General features: G+C 37.6%; 3 protein-coding genes across 3 annotated transcripts in view; all 3 read left to right on the plus strand.

Moving 5' to 3' along the window:
• Positions 1 to 3,686, plus strand: part of pcloa (piccolo presynaptic cytomatrix protein a) — a 51,591-nt gene extending 47,905 nt beyond the window's left edge. The window contains exons 26-27 of the mRNA XM_084406942.1: positions 350 to 495; positions 587 to 3,686. Coding sequence (XP_084263068.1) covers positions 350 to 495; positions 587 to 730 — 290 coding nt within the window. The 3' untranslated portion in view covers positions 731 to 3,686. The remainder of the gene's footprint in view (positions 1 to 349; positions 496 to 586) is intronic.
• Positions 3,687 to 5,134: 1,448 nt separating this feature from the next.
• ankrd16 (ankyrin repeat domain 16) lies at positions 5,135 to 7,906 on the plus strand. The gene is made up of 7 exons (XM_084408109.1): positions 5,135 to 5,618; positions 6,572 to 6,792; positions 6,880 to 6,922; positions 7,012 to 7,120; positions 7,210 to 7,371; positions 7,470 to 7,548; positions 7,664 to 7,906. The coding sequence occupies exons 1-7, from the start codon at positions 5,284 to 5,286 to the stop codon at positions 7,816 to 7,818; spliced, it is 1,104 nt and encodes a 367-aa protein (XP_084264235.1). The 5' UTR covers positions 5,135 to 5,283; the 3' UTR covers positions 7,819 to 7,906.
• Positions 7,907 to 9,090: 1,184 nt separating this feature from the next.
• gdi2 (GDP dissociation inhibitor 2) lies at positions 9,091 to 19,514 on the plus strand. The gene is made up of 11 exons (XM_084407463.1): positions 9,091 to 9,229; positions 13,338 to 13,445; positions 13,528 to 13,627; positions 13,895 to 14,029; positions 14,614 to 14,812; positions 14,933 to 15,064; positions 15,210 to 15,309; positions 15,392 to 15,563; positions 17,815 to 17,959; positions 18,069 to 18,123; positions 18,209 to 19,514. Exons 1-11 carry the CDS (start codon positions 9,185 to 9,187, stop codon positions 18,362 to 18,364), a joined length of 1,347 nt encoding a protein of 448 aa, XP_084263589.1. The 5' UTR covers positions 9,091 to 9,184; the 3' UTR covers positions 18,365 to 19,514.
• The last annotated feature ends 273 nt before the right edge of the window (positions 19,515 to 19,787 follow it).

Raw genomic sequence — 19,787 nt, forward strand, 5'->3', positions numbered from 1 at the left:
ATAGCGTTAGCCTCAAAGCTAACAGGCAGGAATTTAATTTCTGTCAGAAAGTTTTGAGTACATTTTGGATGCAGATTTTAATGCAGTCCTGCAGGCATTTGTTTAATCTCAAAGTATCATTTGCTTGATTATACAGTACAATTAACTGTTTCTTATATTTTGGGTTGAAAAATATAAGAAAGTAAATATTGAACTATATTTAGAACGTAAAGTTCTAAAGGACAGCTTCCCTTGCACTTCCAGAGATGTCACAACGCATAATGATGATAAATTACAACTTTATAATAAAGAAATAAGCATTCATAGATGTAATGAAAGCTCAGTACTTACTGTTGATGTTCTTTTACAGACCTGTATGTGAAACTATATGTGGTGAATGTGGCCACTCAGAAAAGAATCATCAAGAAGAAGACCAGAGTGTGTCGTCATGATCGCGAACCGTCTTTCAACGAAACTTTCCGCTTCTGCATGAACCCCACAGGTCATTCCATTCAGGTACGGCATCGATGCACCCTGTGCACATGCATAAAATGTGATCCAACTTAAAGTGGTGAATCGTGATTCATATTTATTCCCATCCTTGCAGCTATTTCTTGTTTCAAATGGAGGCAAGTTCGTAAAGAAGACCCTAATAGGCGAAGCCTATGTGTGGCTGGATAAGGTAGACCTGCGGAAACGGGTGGTGAGCTGGCACAAGCTGCTGGCCAGCACAGCTCAGATACACTCCTAAAGACGGCGGTCAGATGAGGCGCGAGGACATAACAGGCAGTGGAGTCGCACATCTCTGCCGCACTCTTTGGGACTAAACTGAGCTGAATTTGGAGGGCCTACACAGGGAGCTTCCCGATTGCACTGGCACGTGTGATTGTGTTAACCCAAGCCAAGGAGAAACAGGTGTATAATGGTGTTTACAGGAAAGATCTGACCTTTAGTGACAAGATGCAGATCTCTACGTTGGGAAAAGCTCAAAAAATTGAGCAGGAGATTGACACAATGTTCATACGTGTATGAGTACATGCACTTTCACAATCACTCACACATATTTATACTGGTGTATGTATAATAATATGTGTACATTGGTCCACAACAGACAGTTAGATGATAGAGTGAACATTTCCAGTAACTTTCCCGTTTGTGCATTATTCATATGAGAACATTATGATTATTTACAGATAGATATCATATACATTATTTTTGTACGATAGAGACGAATTCAGTTTAGATATTTATCGTTATTTTACATTCCCTCCCAGATATTATTATGTGTTGAAAGAACTGATATTTAAAGCATATTATCGATGGATTAGAAGAGTATTTTATGGTATATTATAGACAGAATGAAATGAATGAAATACGATTTATTGGGTGTTGTGATGATTCGTTGTGTCAGTAAGGTTATTTCCACTCACAGAAGTAACACTTTTGTCTTTCGCTGTGCGACACTGAATTCAGAAATACTGTTTCAGAGTCCTGAGACTCTATGAATCAAAAAGTGGATAATAACAAAGAATTTAAATGTTTAAGATAACTGCCGGTCTCTTATGACTCACTCAGAAATGAATAGAAAGTGTTTGCTGATTTTTATGATTTGCTCATTTGATGAATGTTTCAAGACGAAATATCACCAATATGCAGCAGCATCAGTTGAAAATGTCAAATCCAGCACTGTTATATGATTTGCACTTTGTGTCTAGCATTTTACGAATGTAGGTTGATCGTTTTTTTTTCTGAGTTTTCGTCAAAAAAGCGGAACACCCTGCCATTTACAGCAGTCAAACACTGTCAACCCCCCACACAATCACGTACGCATCGGTCTCTCTTGATTACTCGAGGATTAGAGTTTGAATGGGTCAATGTAGTGTCTGTCCAGATGTTGAAGTCATCATATTGCTGATACAATGCTGATATTATGTTTTATTTTTAAATTTAAAAAAACTCCTAAACACTCAGGTTTTCGATGAAAAGGCCTTGCTTAAATGTTATTGACTTATCTTTGATCAAGTAAGTTCAGCTTAAGGCGATAACAATGAGGATCAGGGTGATGATATCACAAAGTGTTCATTTTTAATTTTACTTATCATTTTGGCTAACTGCAATTATCTTCTCGGTTTACATGTCTAAAAGGAGACATTGAGACTCTGAGCGCACCATCTCGTACTTTCAGAAAAGTGTGGCCACCTCGCAATGCAGACACTTAAATCAAATGCCATTTGTGTTATTTATATGTTGTTGTTTTTTATGTTTTTATGCCTTGAAACTTAGGAAATGTGGATACAACCTTTACAGCACATAACCCAGCCATTTTACAGGTCGAGCACTTACAGATATTTCACTCAAACGTCCAGCGTTAAGGGTTAAGTCGACCTTTAACCTGTGCCAAACTACCAAAATCCGCAGGTTCTGTGTATGTTATTCTATGCAACCGAAAATGCATCTGGTGTACTTATTGTTTAGCGGTCGGAGGGCAGATAAAGCATTACGAATGAGGACTTTTTTATTTTTGTATGTTTTTTTTCACATGGTAAATATGTTTGTTTATATATAATAATAATGATATATTGGTTGTATCTTTTGCTTGATGCTTGTTTTATTCATTTTTTTTATGCTATATTGAGGTCATGTAACAATGAGTTTGCAAAAACGTAGGGTAGTTATCCTACTCAACTATTTAACTGCTAGTTATGTACATGTTATGTACGTGTTTACAAGATCATAGCAGACTGGTTCGTCATTCTCGTCCCTTCAAACACAGTGTCTGGAAACACAACTATCTCACTGCACTCAGCTTTATATACAATACTCAGCTTTCATTACATATTCTGATCTCCCAGAATGTGTGTGTGTTTTTTTTATTATATATACATATATATATATATGTTTACAAATTAGATGAGAAAAAAAAAAAGCATCATATAACAAATTGTCACATGAATTCATACGCAGCCTCCTTTGAATAATTCATGCATGCTCTTAATTTCACGTCGCCACACTAACTCTTTCACCTCTGCAAAACAAAGAAAAATAAACAAAAAGAAGCCATGTAAATAAAAATAATAATTTTCTTTTTGTACAAATATGATCTTGTATTAGTTTTCTGGTTCAACGAAGAGCATGTGTGAGGGAAAGGAGCAGAGCGATTGTGTTTTGATCTGTGTGTTACATGTTGTACATGCACTAGGGTAAAAGCTTTCCCCATGCTTGCCTCTGATGGACTGGACTTGACCTGCACAACAGACACCAGTTTAACCCTGTATAATATAGAACAGATGTTGACCTTACTGACTCAAAAGTAGAATCAGGAAACGTATGGTGTTTTCACTTTGGATGTTGCATGTTTTGTTGGTGGTTTGTTCATACTATTTTTGTGTCCAGATTCTATTTACAAAAAGAGAAAAAGATTATGAAAAATTAATCAAATCTAAATATGTATGCTGACTGTACAAAGATATGCTTGTATAATCCATCTGGTTTTCCACTTAATGTAAACTGATGAAAAAAAAAAAAAAATCAAACTGTCATGGTTTTTGTGGTTGTACACAAACGGTATTGATAAATTATGCAAATTGTGCTGTAATAAAAGGCTAATGCCCGAAGTCAAAATATTAAATAATATATGTACAATTATTCTGGAGGTGAATTCATTTGTAAGCCACTTTCACACCTTTTTATCTTTCTATCACATAAATCTGTACGTCTGCCTACCTCTATCTGTCTGTCTATCTATCTACAATCACCTAAAGGATTATTAGGAACACCTGTTCAATTTCTCATTAATGCAATTATCTAATCAACTAATCACATGGCAGTTGCTTCAATGCATTTAGGGGTGTGGTCCTGGTCAAGACAATCTCCTGAACTCCAAACTGAATGTCAGAATGGGAAAGAAAGGTGATTTAAGCAATTTTGAGCGTGGCATGGTTGTTGGTGCCAGACGGGCCGGTCTGAGTATTTCACAATCTGCTCAGTTACTGGGATTTTCACGCACAACCATTTCTAGGATTTACAAAGAATGGTGTGAAAAGGGAAAAACATCCAGTATGCGGCAGTCCTGTGGGCGAAAATGCCTTGTTGATGCTAGAGGTCAGAGGAGAATGGGCCGACTGATTCAAGCTGATAGAAGAGCAACTTTGACTGAAATAACCACTCGTTACAACCGAGGTATGCAGCAAAGCATTTGTGAAGCCACAACCCGCACAACCTTGAGGCGGATGGGCTACAACAGCAGAAGACCCCACCGGGTACCACTCATCTCCACTACAAATAGGAAAAAGAGGCTACAATTTGCACAAGCTCACCAAAATTGGACAGTTGAAGACTGGAAAAATGTTGCCTGGTCTGATGAGTCTCGATTTCTGTTCAGATGGTAGAGTCAGAATTTGGCGTAAACAGAATGAGAACATGGATCCATCATGCCTTGTTACCACTGTGCAGGCTGGTGGTGGTGGTGTAATGGTGTGGGGGATGTTTTCTTGGCACACTTTAGGCCCCTTAGTGCCAATTGGGCATCGTTTAAATGCCACGGCCAACCTGAGCATTGTTTCTGACCATGTCCATCCCTTTATGACCACCATGTACCCATCCTCTGATGGCTACTTCCAGCAGGATAATGCACCATGTCACAAAGCTCGAATCATTTCAAATTGGTTTCTTGAACATGACAATGAGTTCACTGTACTAAAATGGCCCCCACAGTCACCAGATCTCAACCCAATAGAGCATCTTTGGGATGTGGTGGAACGGGAGCTTCGTGCCCTGGATGTGCATCCTACAAATCTCAATCAACTGCAAGATGCTATCCTATCAATATGGGCCAACATTTCTAAAGAATGCTTTCAGCACCTTGTTGAATCAATGCCACGTAGAATTAAGGCAGTTCTGAAGGCGAAAGGGGGTCAAACACAGTATTAGTATGGTGTTCCTAATAATCCTTTAGGTGAGTGTATATGCCTGTCTGTCTGTCTTTATCGATCGATCTGCCTGTCTATCTTAGCTTTGCTAAGCTTTGCAATAGCTTTGCAATAGCTTTGCTATTGTACTTTATATTTTTCTTGTTTTATGAGATCTGTGCGAATATTGTATTTTACAAAGATAAAAACAACATTTTAAAAAATACAAATAAAGGGACTTTTATTTTGAAGAAAATGTCAATGTTCGTCTCGTCACAGTTTAACCGACCGACCACGCTGGAGGTCTCTGTTGTTATCATTTCACCAGTGATTAATCACTGTCGTGTGTATTTTTAACCTTTAAAGTAGTCTATTTAACAGGATTTGATTGAGCCAAATGGAGGAAGAAAGCACATTAAAACACTTAATCAAAGCAATTCAACATGGAGAGCTGTGCACAGTTAAACAGCAACTCAATGAGCACGTAAACAAGCAGTCTGTCATCTGTACTCATTTTGGAAAATCTGGAGATACTTTACTGCACTATGCTGCCAGACATGGACACATGGACATTTTGCGTTATTTGGTCGAGGAGCTCAGTATGGACATTGATGTGTACAACAGCGACTACAAGAGAGCTCTGCATGAGGCTTCTTCCATGGGTCATTGTGAGTGTGTGCGGTATCTCATTGCCAGGGGAGCGAAAATAGACAGTTTGAAGAAAGCAGACTGGTACGTAAAAAAATAATTGCACGAATTTGCATGTAGGAGTGAATGTAATATCGAATCAGGCAGCAGAGTATATCTTAACGCCTTCGATAGCTCAGTTGGTAGAGCGGAGGACTGTAGAGGTTATGCGCTGTCATCCTTAGGTCGCTGGTTCGAATCCGGCTCGAAGGAAATGTTTTTATCCTAATTCACAAAACACATGCCTGCCGCATACATTTGTGTGTCATACCGTTGTTGTTATTGTTAAGTAAAACAAAACAAAAAATTTGTAGGATTTTTTTGATTCATTGAAATAAAGTATACCAATTAGAATGTATTATAAAAAAATACGTTGAAGTATACTAAAATTGAAATAAAAATAAATGAAAGCTAAATAGAAATGTTTACAAAAGCATATAACGAAATTTCTCAAATTTAAAATCAAAGCTAAAATATAAAATTACTATTGTAGAATATACATATTTTAGTGTATTTATTTTAATTGTAAACCGATTCAATAAAATGAAATATACAATGAAAAGTAGGCTACTTAAGGATTATGCAGTTTTTAGATTAAAAGAATAGCTAAAATGTGTCCAAAAATGAAAAGTAAATAAATAAATGAATTATAATAACTGTTTAAATTTGCGCTCAATGTTTAGAGCATATATATTTATGGGCAGTGAGTGATTATTTTTATACTCTTCACATGTACATCAGTATTATTTTAGTATTATTTATATATTATTGTAGTATTTATTTTAAATTTGAGCAGTTTCTCGTTTCTCCTTTTCGTCTGTTTTTTAAGTTGAAGTTTTTATCGAATATGTATATTTATTTTATTTCATCTTTTAAAAAGTTAAAAGTTTTTTTTTAAAATAGTTTTAGTTTTAATTTTAGTTAACAATAACAACACTGCTCTTTGTTCTTGTTCAGCTTTGCTGAGTTTGAACAAAACTGACTTTTAACATCTCTAGGACCCCCCTTATGATGGCCTGTACCCGACGAAACCTTGAGGTCGTCCTGGAGCTGCTGGCTCACGGTGCTGACCCAATGCTGCAGAACAAGGATGGATGGAACTCATTCCACATCGCATGCAGAGAAGGAGATCCAGCCATCATACACCACCTCCTACTGGCCAAACCTGAGGTCTGGAGGACAAAGAGCAAGACTGGCAGGACGCCCCTCCACACGGCTGGTACGGAAGCACAGGAATGAATGTGTTGTCAAATTGCCATATGATGCATTTATGTATCTTTTTTCCAATGCCATTTTCTCACCCAAGCTATGCACGGCTGTGAGGATGCAGTGAAGATTCTGCTTAAAAGGTAACATTGAGTATGAATGTGTTTTGTGAATAGCACAGCACAGGTCCTTATTATATACTGTAGCTCACATGGTTTGCATGTTAATTCAGTTGTTGCTATGAGCCTGATGGGAAGGACAGTTGTGGAGTCACACCATTTATGGATGCCATAAGGAATGGACACATAGCTATTGCTAAATTGCTCCTTGAGAATGACCAGGTACGCACATATTTGCAAATATCATTAACTCATGTCTTTTTTCTTTTATTAGAAGTGAGCATGTTTCTGTACTCGTTTATCTGGTTTAGGTATGTCCCTCAGCAGTAGATATTATCGGAGCGCAGCCCCTTCACCAGGCCTCTGTTACTGCTCAAGAAGAAGCACTTTCTTTCCTTGTGCGTCACCTTGGTATCGATATAAACTCAAGAGCCACAAAACTGGATCTGACTGCATTGCACTATGCTGCTAAGGTTATATCGGTTGCATTAAACATGAACCACAGATAAGATAACACTTTCAGAAAGCTTCCTCTTCTGATCTGCCTTCAATCTCTATGCTCATTTTTCAGGAAGGTCACACAAGCACCATAAAAACACTGCTTTCCCTGGGCGCTGATCTTCATGCAAGAGACACAAAAGGAAGATCAGGTAGGAGGAGGACACTTTACAGTGTATTTCACTGCATGCCACCTTAAGGAGATGCCATAATTGGGATCTTTTTAATTAGAAAGCAAAAGTGAAAATATTTTTGAAATGTTTGCAGCTCTACACGTGGCCTGCATTGGCCAGCATGCGGACGCCGTTAAGACACTACTGCAGCTGGGACTCAGAGATACTGAAGACAACACCGGCAATACAGCAAGACAGTATGCCGTAAAAACTAACATTAAAGAAGTGTTTGAAAGTCTTGAAATGTAATCGCTGTGTCAAATGAATAAATAATTGCTTTGAATGAATATTAAGCAAGTGGAGATACAAAGTTACAAAACAAATGCTTTTTATGAAAGTCGTTTATTTATTTATTTTAAAAAGGGTAAAGGGTAGTACATTAATCTATATGAAAAGAAAAAAAGACAAGGTATTGTTATGGATTAAATAATAATAATAATGAAATGATCAGTTTTAATAATAGAGGTAGCAACATTAATGTTCCAATTGTTGATTATGAAGAAGCCATTTCTTGAAAATTATACTTGAATGAGTTAAACGATGTGCATTCTCTAATTGATTGTGGTGTAGGATTCCACTGATGTGATGCTCTGAATGAAAAAACAGCTTGACCAAAGAAGTTTTCCTATGTTTAATTATGCAATCCGCTCAAGTTGCAGTTCTAGTTACTCTGTTTTCAATAGTTTTAAAATGAATTAAATCAGCCAGAGGAGGAGGAGGAGGAGCTAACCATGCATAATCTTATGAACTAAACAAACATCCAACTTAATGAGGTTTTCCCAGCTAACTAAGTTATTATTTAAAATGTTTAAGTGCCTGTTTGTATAATTATTCCAATTGTTTTAGAACTATGAAATGTGTATTAGACCAGCTTGTCAAACAATATGTGAAACGAGAAAGAATCATAGAGTGAAAATATATCTTTGCAGCCTCATTTGATAAAGAATTTCTAATAAACCTAAAATTATTAGAAATTTTAATTTGGTTAAATATAGGTTACATTTGACCTATCAAGTCATGTGGTATTTTAATTATTTATTTGTGCCTTTTCATATGACATGAAACCTATGAACTTGGCTTTACAGCTATTTGGTAGCTTTAATGTACACATTATAACTTTTGTTTTTTTTATAAATGAACGATTTCATGACTCACTCAAACGCCAAGTAGTCGTCACCTACTGGCGTAACGATATTTTTCAACAAGGGAAATCAGTTATAAAACATACATAATCTAGGTATGCCTCTTATTTTTTACAACAACAAAATATCGTGAATTTATTGTCTTAGCTTTATTAACATAAGTCAATAGAAAACAATCTAATGTCTGGAACAATTTAAATAAATTTTACTTTACGTATGTGATATATTTTTGTGAACGTATCAAATTATTCGAGTCACTGGGATGAATCGATCAGGGGCGCGCATTCACTCTCGGTGATTGACAACACAGTCCACCAATCGCATCTCAGAACGCGTAAACTCGCACGCCCTGCCCACTTCAGCCACACCCTCTGTAAATGACGTGACAGCGCACTTCTTTCATTTCCAGCTTTGCAAGATCTCCATTTTCTTCGCGCCGACGCATAGGAAAAGGGGATTAAAGACGAGGAAAAATGAATGAAGAATACGACGTTATCGTGTTGGGAACCGGGCTAACGGTATCAGAATATCATCTAATCCAAATACGCACGCTTACTTGATGTAAAGATGTGTAGAAAAGCAACAATCAGAGTCTGTTTCGATCTTGCTAGGCGTTGCTCTGAATGTACCGCTCACTTTAGGAGGCTAATTACTAACATGCTAAAATTAGCATCATGCTAATCAGCAGCCAGTCTTGTTCTATCGGATATGCTAATTAGCTAACGTTACACTGCTAATGTTAGCCTCGAGCTAAGAGACATTCATTAGAACTGTGCGTGATGTGCTTATCTGCTTCTATGCTAACTTTAGCATCAGTTATAGTTGTCCATTGGCGCTCAGACCCGCAGCTAATGCTATCTCACAGGCCTCGGTTACAAATTTGACGGTGGCTTGTGACTACTCAAGAGTATTTTATATCGCTTTTCATGTTATTTTATATCATGCTAATAACGCACCAAGATTCTTCTTGTGTTTTGTTATTTTAGTGTGATATTTGAGACCAGATAGCGTGCTTGTGGTGAGGCTTTCATGTTTTGACAGTGCCAACAAGACAGCTTGCGCTGTGTCTAGCTAATAAATGATCACTAATTACTTATGTAGAGTGTTTTTATTATTCTTTTAAGTTAATAGGAAATAGTTTGCATGAAGTATTTTCCTCTACTTTTAAAAACGTAACGTATGATGTTGCCAATGGCTTCCTCAATGTTGAGGTGTTATTTTTTTTTTACACGCGGTTGACTTCATGGTTATTTTAAGGGTTGAGGGTTATTTAATATTTTCCTTCGAAATGAAATGCCAGAATAAACCGAGTTTGGGATTACTTATTGCGTCAATAAAGGTCAGTAAACAACCACACCCTCAAGTCAAACAGAAAACCCTTATTGTATATTCAATTACAATGCTTTAAAGGCCTGTTTATTCGTCAGGAAGTTATTTTATGCTTATAATACAAACGACATGATGTATGCTTATGATAAAACAGATCTGCTGGGCTCTTAGCTGCAAAATGACACTATTCATCATAGTATACATTGTTGTAAACAATTATCTAGATATTATTCATCAGGGGAAAAACTTTAAAAATTATTGTTTGGTGGGACTGTCCCTGAATATTTTGCTTCCTTTTGGTTTAAGCAAGATTAAGTAGCCTAAACAGTTTTGTTTATTTCGCTTCTTAAAGTCACCATGAAATAAAAAATCGACAATTTCTATATGATTTAGCCATACAGTGCACAATTTTTATTTTATTCCTGTGCCTTTGTAATCATTAATCAAAATAACTTTCCCTCGCAGTGACATCTCTTTTCTAATGATGTTTTTGGTGCAACAACCTGTCACTCACATGAGATCACTGCAATAGCAAACCACAACCATCCAATTAATTCCCTATAAACTAAATCAAGTCCCACCATACCTCTTTTTTTTTGTTCGATAAGCCATTTCACTTTAATATATGTCACAATGGGCAAAAAAGGAGCAATAACAGTTAATTTGTAGTCTCATTAAGTTTGTATTGATTTTGAACTGTGATCCATACTAATCCTACCAGACTCAAAAGTGCACAAAAAAGCAACTTTTATTGTGGATATTGAATGTGCACATTTTATTGGTTTGGATTCGTGTAATTAGTTTAAAGTGGTTCCCCTAAAACAGGAAATATAGGAAGTGAACAGAGGACGTTTTTGTTCAGAGGTGCTTTAGGCTATCAGTAAAGCTACAGATAGGCGTTGGTTTGCTTTGTAGAGGAACCGAGACTGATGTCGTATGTTTAAGTTCTGCAAATCAGACACGAATGGTAAGCTGAGGGTGGCATATGAGCGATAAAAAAGCAACAATGCTCCCGTCTCGGATGTTTTATAAGGAATTCCTCACAGTTCCTGTGGTTACAGTCTCTGAGCACAGTACAGCTCTGGTATTACATGGCTTATTGCATAATCCATTTAGCCTGAGCAGGCCGGTGTAGTGGCTGGAAGTTAGGAGCGTTGATGCTTAAACCGCTCCGAGATTTAATAGAACAAATGTCACAAGGTTCTTGTCCAGTTTATCACATGCAATAATAGGAATTCTTATACCGGCGTCTTATTGTAATAGTAAATTTATAGTAAAACACTTGTTACACTTTGTCACTGTCTTTGCACTGTTTTCTTCTCTTGTTATTGGCAGCTATACTGTCTCATATTGTGTAGACGCATCTTTCTCTGCTAAATCAATTGTGATGAATCATCTACAGTGGATTTACAGGCAAAGGCGGCAAACAAAAGGGACATCAATTACTGGATGATTGAGTTTGCTTTTGCTGGAATAGTGGGAGAAGTGTTTAACTGGAGCGTGATGATTTTTAAAATGATAACAAGCTGACGGCGTTATCTAAAGCCAGAATGCTGGGTCTCAGCAGGTGTTCAACGCCATGAAAGAGGGATACAATAAAAATGTTATGAGTGTTTCTTAGGGCCTTTCATGTGACTGCAGCCTGATTCTTTAGTAAGGAGAAGGTGTTCACTCATGCGGCTGAACCGTTCACTTTACAGTGGATGTTAACATTTAACCCTTACTGCTGCTTAAAGTCATTTTGTTTTAAGATTTTCATTTTTAAATGACTCATCCCTTGAGATGAGAGCAGTTGAGTCATGGACATTGATTTTGTGGGCATGAGAAACTGCCTTTTGTGTTAAACAGCATTTTTTTTTTACCCTCCAAGACCAAAAAAAAGCTGAAAAGCAAGCCTTTTTAACAACCATCTTGGCGTGCACTGACCGGGTGATGTTCGAAGACATTTTTGCTAGTTAGGGTTTGTGTCGGGCATGCATTTTCCTTCATAGAGCAAGGGGTTTGTGAATTAAAAATGATGTAAACATTACATAAACGTTTTCTGCTTCTAGTAGTATAATGCCATCATGTATTCAACTACTTTGATTAGCTGAAATGTAGGTCTTATTGTGTGTAGCCCATCCTAACCTGTCTTAGCAGCATGATGCAGAGCAGCCGTTGTCTTGTTTAGGTATTTGCTTGCATATTTGTAATGCTAAGACCTTGGCTCGGATAGGTCTCTCATGTAATATCAGGACATTTGAAGTCAAATTATTTGTAGCTCGTAATGAAGAAAACAATGTTGCTTGCCAGAAAATGAGTTACTTTTGTTAAACGTTTTGAGAGTACATGTCATTGTGAACTGTCATTCATTGGCCTGCGTTGCAGGTAAAGTCCACACCATCACATGATCCGTTGGTTCGCTGTTTCTAAATGTTTATGGCCTTTGGGAGAAAAATGTTTTAGCATATCTTTAAACCTCCGTGTTTGTCATCTTTCTATAGCCTTTCTCTATACAAAGCTCTATGTGATGTGCGTTGTTAAGATGTTATGAACAGTTGTTATTGTTATTGATAACTGATATAAAGCTGAAATAAAAAATATTAGATGAAGGACCTGAATGAGAATTAAAAATGTAGTCTTGACAACTAACTAAAATAACATTAGCTTTCAAAAGTACATAACAAAATTAAAAAAAATGTAATCAAATAAAATGGAAAATAAAAGCTAATTAAAAATATTAATAAATATTGTAATACTATAAACATAATACCAAAATAACAACCCTTACATGGGTTGATGTTTATCCTGTTGTAAATAGCTCAAATCTTATTTGCTGGGAGCTGCTCAGTTCATTTCTACACTGCTGTGTAATTTATACTGCAGTAACTAGGTTAAGTTGTTTTTGCAACAGCGTTATACAGTTTATGTTGAGTAAAGCTGTCTGTTCCAGTTGTGGAATTCTTGTAAAGCTTAGGTTCCTCTGTTGTCCCTTTCACCTACTCCAGACTGCCACTGAAAAGAAGTAAAAAAAAAAAAAAAAAAAAAGTGCTAGGCTTGTTTTAAAGGCATGTCTACTGGATGTTAACCTGCTTGGATTGGTTCTGTAAAACAAATAATGCACGCTTTGTCTAAGTACGACAGATAGTAATTTATATTTTTTATTTAATATGGAGATACAGCCTGCTTCAAAACCACTAGAATACTGCTATTCATTATATCATGTAAACCATGACTACATTTTGAAATGCCTGGGGTCATTGTGGTCTCATGTCTGAGATATGTTGTACTGAAGCTGCATTCATGCGTTTCCTCTAGGAATGCATCCTGTCCGGGATCATGTCCGTGAAGGGGAAGAAGGTGCTGCACATGGACAGGAACTCCTACTATGGAGGGGATAGTGCCTCCATCACCCCTCTGGAGGATGTAAGTCGCCAATTGACCTCTGACCCCACAGCTCTTCTCTATATCTCCACAGATGCTAACATTTCTCTTGGTTTGCTCGCAGTTGTACAAGCGTTTCAGCCTTCCTGGCAGCCCCCCTGAGTCCATGGGAAAGGGCCGCGACTGGAACGTGGACCTCATTCCCAAGTTTCTAATGGCCAACGGTAAGAAGCAACAACAACATCCCATTCTAAATTTACGCTTCAGTCTTCACTTCTTGGAATCTGTAATCTCGGCCAAATACACAGCACGTTCTGGATCGCTCTGCACCAGGCGCTGCTGGATCCCTCGGCCACACTTATCCTGTTGCTTAGCAGTTTTCTGTCTCTCTTGAAATACCTCAAGAATACAAACCATCAATGGATGGAAAGAAGTCAGCATTGCCATTTTGATCAGTTTGTTTGCCATTTGTGTCTTTTTCGCATTCATAGGTCAGCTGGTGCGTATGCTGCTGATCACACAGGTGACACGTTACCTAGACTTCAAAGTGATTGAGGGCAGCTTTGTCTACAAAAAGGGCAGCATCTACAAAGTGCCCTCCACTGAGACTGAAGCTCTGGCATCGAGTAAGTGACATTTGTACGGTTCTGATAATCTAAAGTTAAGATCAAATAAGATTTAAGGCCCAATACTTTGCAAATGCAGCAGAGATTTTTCTTCTGGGATTTCTTCTTTTTTTTTTTTTTTCTGTTTGACTGCCAAAAGGATCCCATTGAAACTGGTGATTTTAAGCCAGCTCTTGCCATTTTTGTATTCAATGTTCATCCGATGGTCAGTGAACAGGCTGTGGGCAGCCCATGGTCCTGCCGTCTGAGGCAGAGACTATAGCCAACTGGGCTGGAGTGTTTTATTATCTGAACCAAACCACCGTGGCCTGAATGGATGACGTGGTGTTAATATAAGTGCAAGAGGAATTACAGTGAAGTGCAGATTTTGGGTGTCTCGCCCTACTTCCCTTTTAATTAATTTTTATACCATGATGCAATTGTAGCGTGTATAACAATTCTGTAGTTCCTCTTCAATTTTTGCAAAACTGAGAGATGCTAGCATGTTTTTCATCCACCCAAACATAGTGTGTGCTGTCATGGAGCTATATATATATATATTTTTTTATATATAAAAATATTTTAACACATATTAATTCTCTCAGGCCTTATGGGGCTTTTCGAGAAAAGGCGATTCAGGAAGTTCCTCGTGTTCGTTGCCAACTTCGATGAAAACGACCCAAAGACCTTGGAGGGAGTTGACCCTAAAAAGACCACCATGCGAGATGTGTACAAAAAGTTCGACCTCGGACAGGATGTTGTCGACTTCACCGGCCACGCTCTCGCACTCTACCGCACAGACGAGTGAGTTGAAAACTCATCTTACTTTTTGCCAAAAGTTCACTTACAACACTGAGAGAACCTTGCAGGCTTGTTTGTCCCTTGAATTTAAAGCTGTGGTGTTTGTGTTTCCTATCTGTCCAGATACCTGGATCAGCCCTGCATGGAGACGATAAACAGGATTAAGTTGTACAGTGAGTCTTTGGCGAGGTACGGAAAGAGTCCATATCTGTACCCTCTCTATGGCCTGGGAGAGCTGCCCCAAGGCTTCGCCAGGTGAGTTTCCCCAACTACTTATTCTGCCACTGATATTTTCACTAATTTCATTAATAGATTCACAGCATTGTAAATGTGTCTGTGTATAGTGTGCTTAGATTACTCTGTACGTCGTGCACTAGTAGTTTACTTTTGTCACTCACAGATTAAGTGCCATTTATGGAGGAACCTACATGCTGAACAAACCCATTGAGGAAATTGTTGTAGAGAACGGCAAAGTGGTGGGCGTCAAATCCGAGGGAGAGGTGAGTCTGTTGCAAGTTGTGTGAAATCTGATTCATCTTTAAAATGTGCTGTGACTTAATGCTGTTTGTTCTTCACTGTCAGATCGCTCGCTGCAAGCAGCTGATTTGCGACCCCAGCTATGTCATGGACCGAGTCAACAAGGTGGGTCAGGTGATGCGGGTCATCTGCATCATGAGCCACCCTATCAAGAACACCAGCGATGCTAACTCCTGCCAGATCATCATCCCTCAGAACCAGGTCAACAGGAAGCACGGTTAGTCTGACAGGAAGCCTCAATTTCTGTATTTTTCAAAGCAATTTCATTTCCACAATAAAAAAAGATTCTGGTGTGAACAGTCTTTTAGTTTAAAAGTGACATTAAGAAATGACCGAAATTAAAATGATGGCATGCAGCGTTCAAAAATGTCTTAAGTAAAAAAAAAAGAAATTCCCACTTGATTTAAAAAAACAAGAAACAAAGAATGAAGTGCATTTATAAAAGGCCTAATGCACTTTTTCTTAAAATAAATAAATTGAAAATAAATTGATAAATGTATAAAAAATGCATAGTAAAGACATTTATACACTTCTATTTCAAATAAATGCTATAATTTTTCTATTCATAGAAGTATCCTGAAAAAAGTTTCAAAGTTCCCACAAAAATATTACTCAGCACAACTATTTTCAACATTAATAATAAGAAATGTTTGTGCCCTCAAATGGCACAATTTGAGCAAATCGGCGGCACATTAGAATGATTTTTGCAGGATCATGTGACTGAAGACTGGAGTAATGATGCTGATAATTCTGCTTTGTCAGCACATGAATCAATTACATTTGAACATATATTTGCAGGGTAGCCGCGGGGTCTTAAAAGTCTTAAAAAGGTCTTAAATATCATGTTCCTAAATTAAGGCCTTAAAAAGTCTTAAATTCCGTTGTCCAAGTCTTAATTTTTTAAATGGAGGTCTTAAATTTCATTAGCCTATTTATTCAAAGTCAACCTGGCTGCAAACGCAACGTGAAAATTCAACAGGGTTTAGCGTAACGTCAGAGAACGTCTAATTTCTAGTATGCACAAACAATAGTTAGGGTTTTCGCGCCGGCGGCAATTGATCAACATTCTAATCAATCAGTCGAGAGGAGAGACATCATGGGGAAGTGTCGTTCGGTTCGGTGTACGCATTTTCAAACCGAACGGTTCGTTGGACCATTTTTCCTGCCGACAAAAATGTCATTATTTCAAATGTAGGCGCGTTGCGCGTGGCAAGCGCGCTCATAATGTAAGAGACGCCGGCGCGACCACAACATTGTCCAACATCAAATGTGCAAACGTAATGTAAGCGGAACGAAACTGGGCTACTCGTTATTGTGTGGTTGAAGGACCGCTTATCAGTTTGGACCAGTGCAGCGCGAGCGATCTTGATCAAGGGACACTGTTACACAGCGCTAATAAGAGATCCAGTAAATAAATCATTTGAATTCGCCACAGAAGTAATAACATCGCTGTGAGATCTAGTGAGAAACATTCACATTTCTCCGTTATTAACGGATCAAACAGCGCGTGGAAGCCAGGAAGAAACATTGTGCCATGAATGAACTATCCAGTGTCCACAGATCAGCAACATTCACCATGGATTTACTGTAGTAACACTAACTGCAACCATGAAAGTTTGGCAGGAATAGTAGGCAATAATGCTTTCAAGTAACATTACGTTGGTTTTATTTTGACATTATGAATACAATTGCTGCCCTCAAATGTTAATCTGAACTAAAAATAGACCTTTGTTTATAACTACTACAATATTAGGTTACATTTAATTTTTTTCCAAGGAGCTGTTTTGTTTATGCTCCTAAGAAGAGTCTATTATAGCTCCATCATTGGTCAAAGTGTGTTAGTTTTAATAAAAAAAAAAAAAATAATAATAAAAATTATCGGGCATTTATTTCTTTTTGCTGTATCGAAAACGTACCAAACCGTGACACAAGTGTATCGTATTGAACCGAACCGTGAATTTTGTGAACCGTTACACCCCCACTATCTATATCTCTCTTACCTATCTGTCTACCCCTCTGAAGCAATGGTTGAAGCAATTTGAATGCTGAGAAACTTTACTAAGACGATTTGAAAAGTTAGTTTATCTGTTTATTGTTATGAATGTTTGATATTTACCAAAAACATCACTTTGCAGTGTGTTGTTGAATGAGTTTTTTTTATAATAAATGTATTTTTAATTAAAACATTTGTTAGTAATAGTCATTATTGGGATTTGATCTGGTGTTTTACGACTGCATAATGGGTGCGATGTAGGTCTTAATTTTCATTAAAGTGGTCTTAAAAAGGTCTTAAAGTCTTAAATTTGGGGTGATAAAACCTGGGGAAACCCTGATTTGAAATTGACAAGTTATTTTAAATTGTACTAATAAATTTACTGTTTTTGATCAAATGACGTCTTGGTGAGGATAAAAATAACTGACTTCAAATATTAAACAATAAATGATTGTACGTTAAATTCTTCTTTTAGATATCTATGTGTGCATGATCTCTTACGCACACAACGTGGCAGCCCAGGGTAAATACGTAGCCATCGTCAGCACCACTGTGGAGACCAACGACCCTGAGAAAGAGATCAAACCAGCCCTGGACCTTTTGGAACCAGTTGAGCAGAAGTACGTTTGCATGAGTCTGCATGCGCTCGCTGACTTATCTAAAGCTTACTTTGATGTAAAAGCAATCAGATAAAAAATGATAATTTTGCTGTATGTGATCTTTTTGCAGATTTGTGAGCATTAGTGATCAGTATGCACCAACTGACTTGGGATCTGACAGCCAGGTAAGTGTTTAAATTGTGCTCACTTGATTTACGAAAGGTGATTACAGTACTTTGAAGATACATTTGTATTTGTATCTGCACCCAGGTCTTCATCTCTCGCTCCTACGATGCTACGACTCACTTCGAGACGACCTGTGACGATATCAAAGACATCTACAAGCGAATGACGGGCACAGAGTTTGACTTTGCTGAAATGGAGCGCAAGAAGAATGACATCTTCGGTGACGCTGCTGACCAGTAAACTAGCTCCAGCTGCTCTTGAATATCAGATATTCAGATGATCATTATCTTAATGTTAAAAAAAAAAAGAAAAGAAAAAAATGGCAACCAAATTGGGCGAGCTGGCTATACAACTGTATGTTTTGCCCATAATGGAATTTCATGTAAACCGTTATACAAATTTAGCGTTTTTGGGGGGAGAAGGGGGGAAGGTTCTGCCAGTCTGCTTTTTATAATCAGGAAACAAGATCCATTTTGCACTGATTGTTTATCAATGCCCTGTATTTAGATTCCATCATGTGATCTTTATCTCAACCTGCTTAGACATGGGATATGAAAAGTCCAAAGATGCCAAATTAACAGATGTATTCAAGTGATGAAGAAATGCATATTTTTAAAATGTATTGGTGTTGGCTGTAAAGAAGATAACCTTAAAGCAGAGGGGGATTGGGTTTGCAAAATTGCGAATCGATCTGTTTCGAGTTTGGTCCGGTTTAACAGCACGTTTTTATTTTTAAAAGAAGCTATTTACTTCTGAGATAACTTCCAGGGATTATTCATTATTCTATTTTCCTACAAATTACAACTGGTGCTTATATTAGTATCCTGAGTTGGCTATATTTCTCCAATATCCTGTGTTTACAGATCGAAGGGAAGTATCAAGCACACAAAGTTTAGATAATCTTTTATGTAATCCGTGTCCAACCACACAGTATTCGTTTTGCAATATGCTCATGTGAATTGACATAACTGATCCCCCTATTAGCTGTAAATTGTGCTACTTGTTGGAAGGCCCGGGTTTTCTTTCAGCTTTGCCTTGCATCTCTTTTCTGATGGGTTATCCGTGATTCTAAGGCCACTACACGGAGGTTATCGCACATCAGCAGGAAAAGCTGCTTAACTGTAAGTCTGTAATCTGCTTGTCTAGTGTGTGTTAGGGAGCTCTCCTTCTCCCTCACTTCAGAGCAGAGAGAGGAGCAGTGCCAGTGTCCGCTGAGTTCTTCTCGACGGCTCTGACACGTTAGCAAGGACCAAAATGTCTATGGCAGTATTGACATGACCGGGGCCCTGTGCAAAATGTCACCAATGTTTTAAAAAACAAAACAAATGCTCAACGGATGGGGCTCAAATGATTTCTGTACTGCGAAGTAAAAATGTTAACTTGTGGAAAACTGACTGTGTGTTTTTATTGTTACCAAATACATCATGAAACAAAATACCTAATAGCACTCCAAAATCCATTATATTCATTGTTTTATCATATAATCCATATTTAAAAAGCATAGAAGAATAATGATATAAAATGTAAGGGTTTTTGTGAGCCTTTTTCATTAATATTAAAGACATTGCAGAAGGTTTTTTTTGATAGTCAATAAGTATTAATATCAATTTTATGCTATTTTATGGAAGTGAGGGTTAACGGTGGCGGAACTACATCTCCCAGC

The sequence above is a fragment of the Rutilus rutilus genome (genome assembly GCF_951802725.1).
Source record: "Rutilus rutilus genome assembly, chromosome: 4".
Lineage (NCBI taxonomy): Eukaryota > Metazoa > Chordata > Actinopteri > Cypriniformes > Leuciscidae > Rutilus > Rutilus rutilus.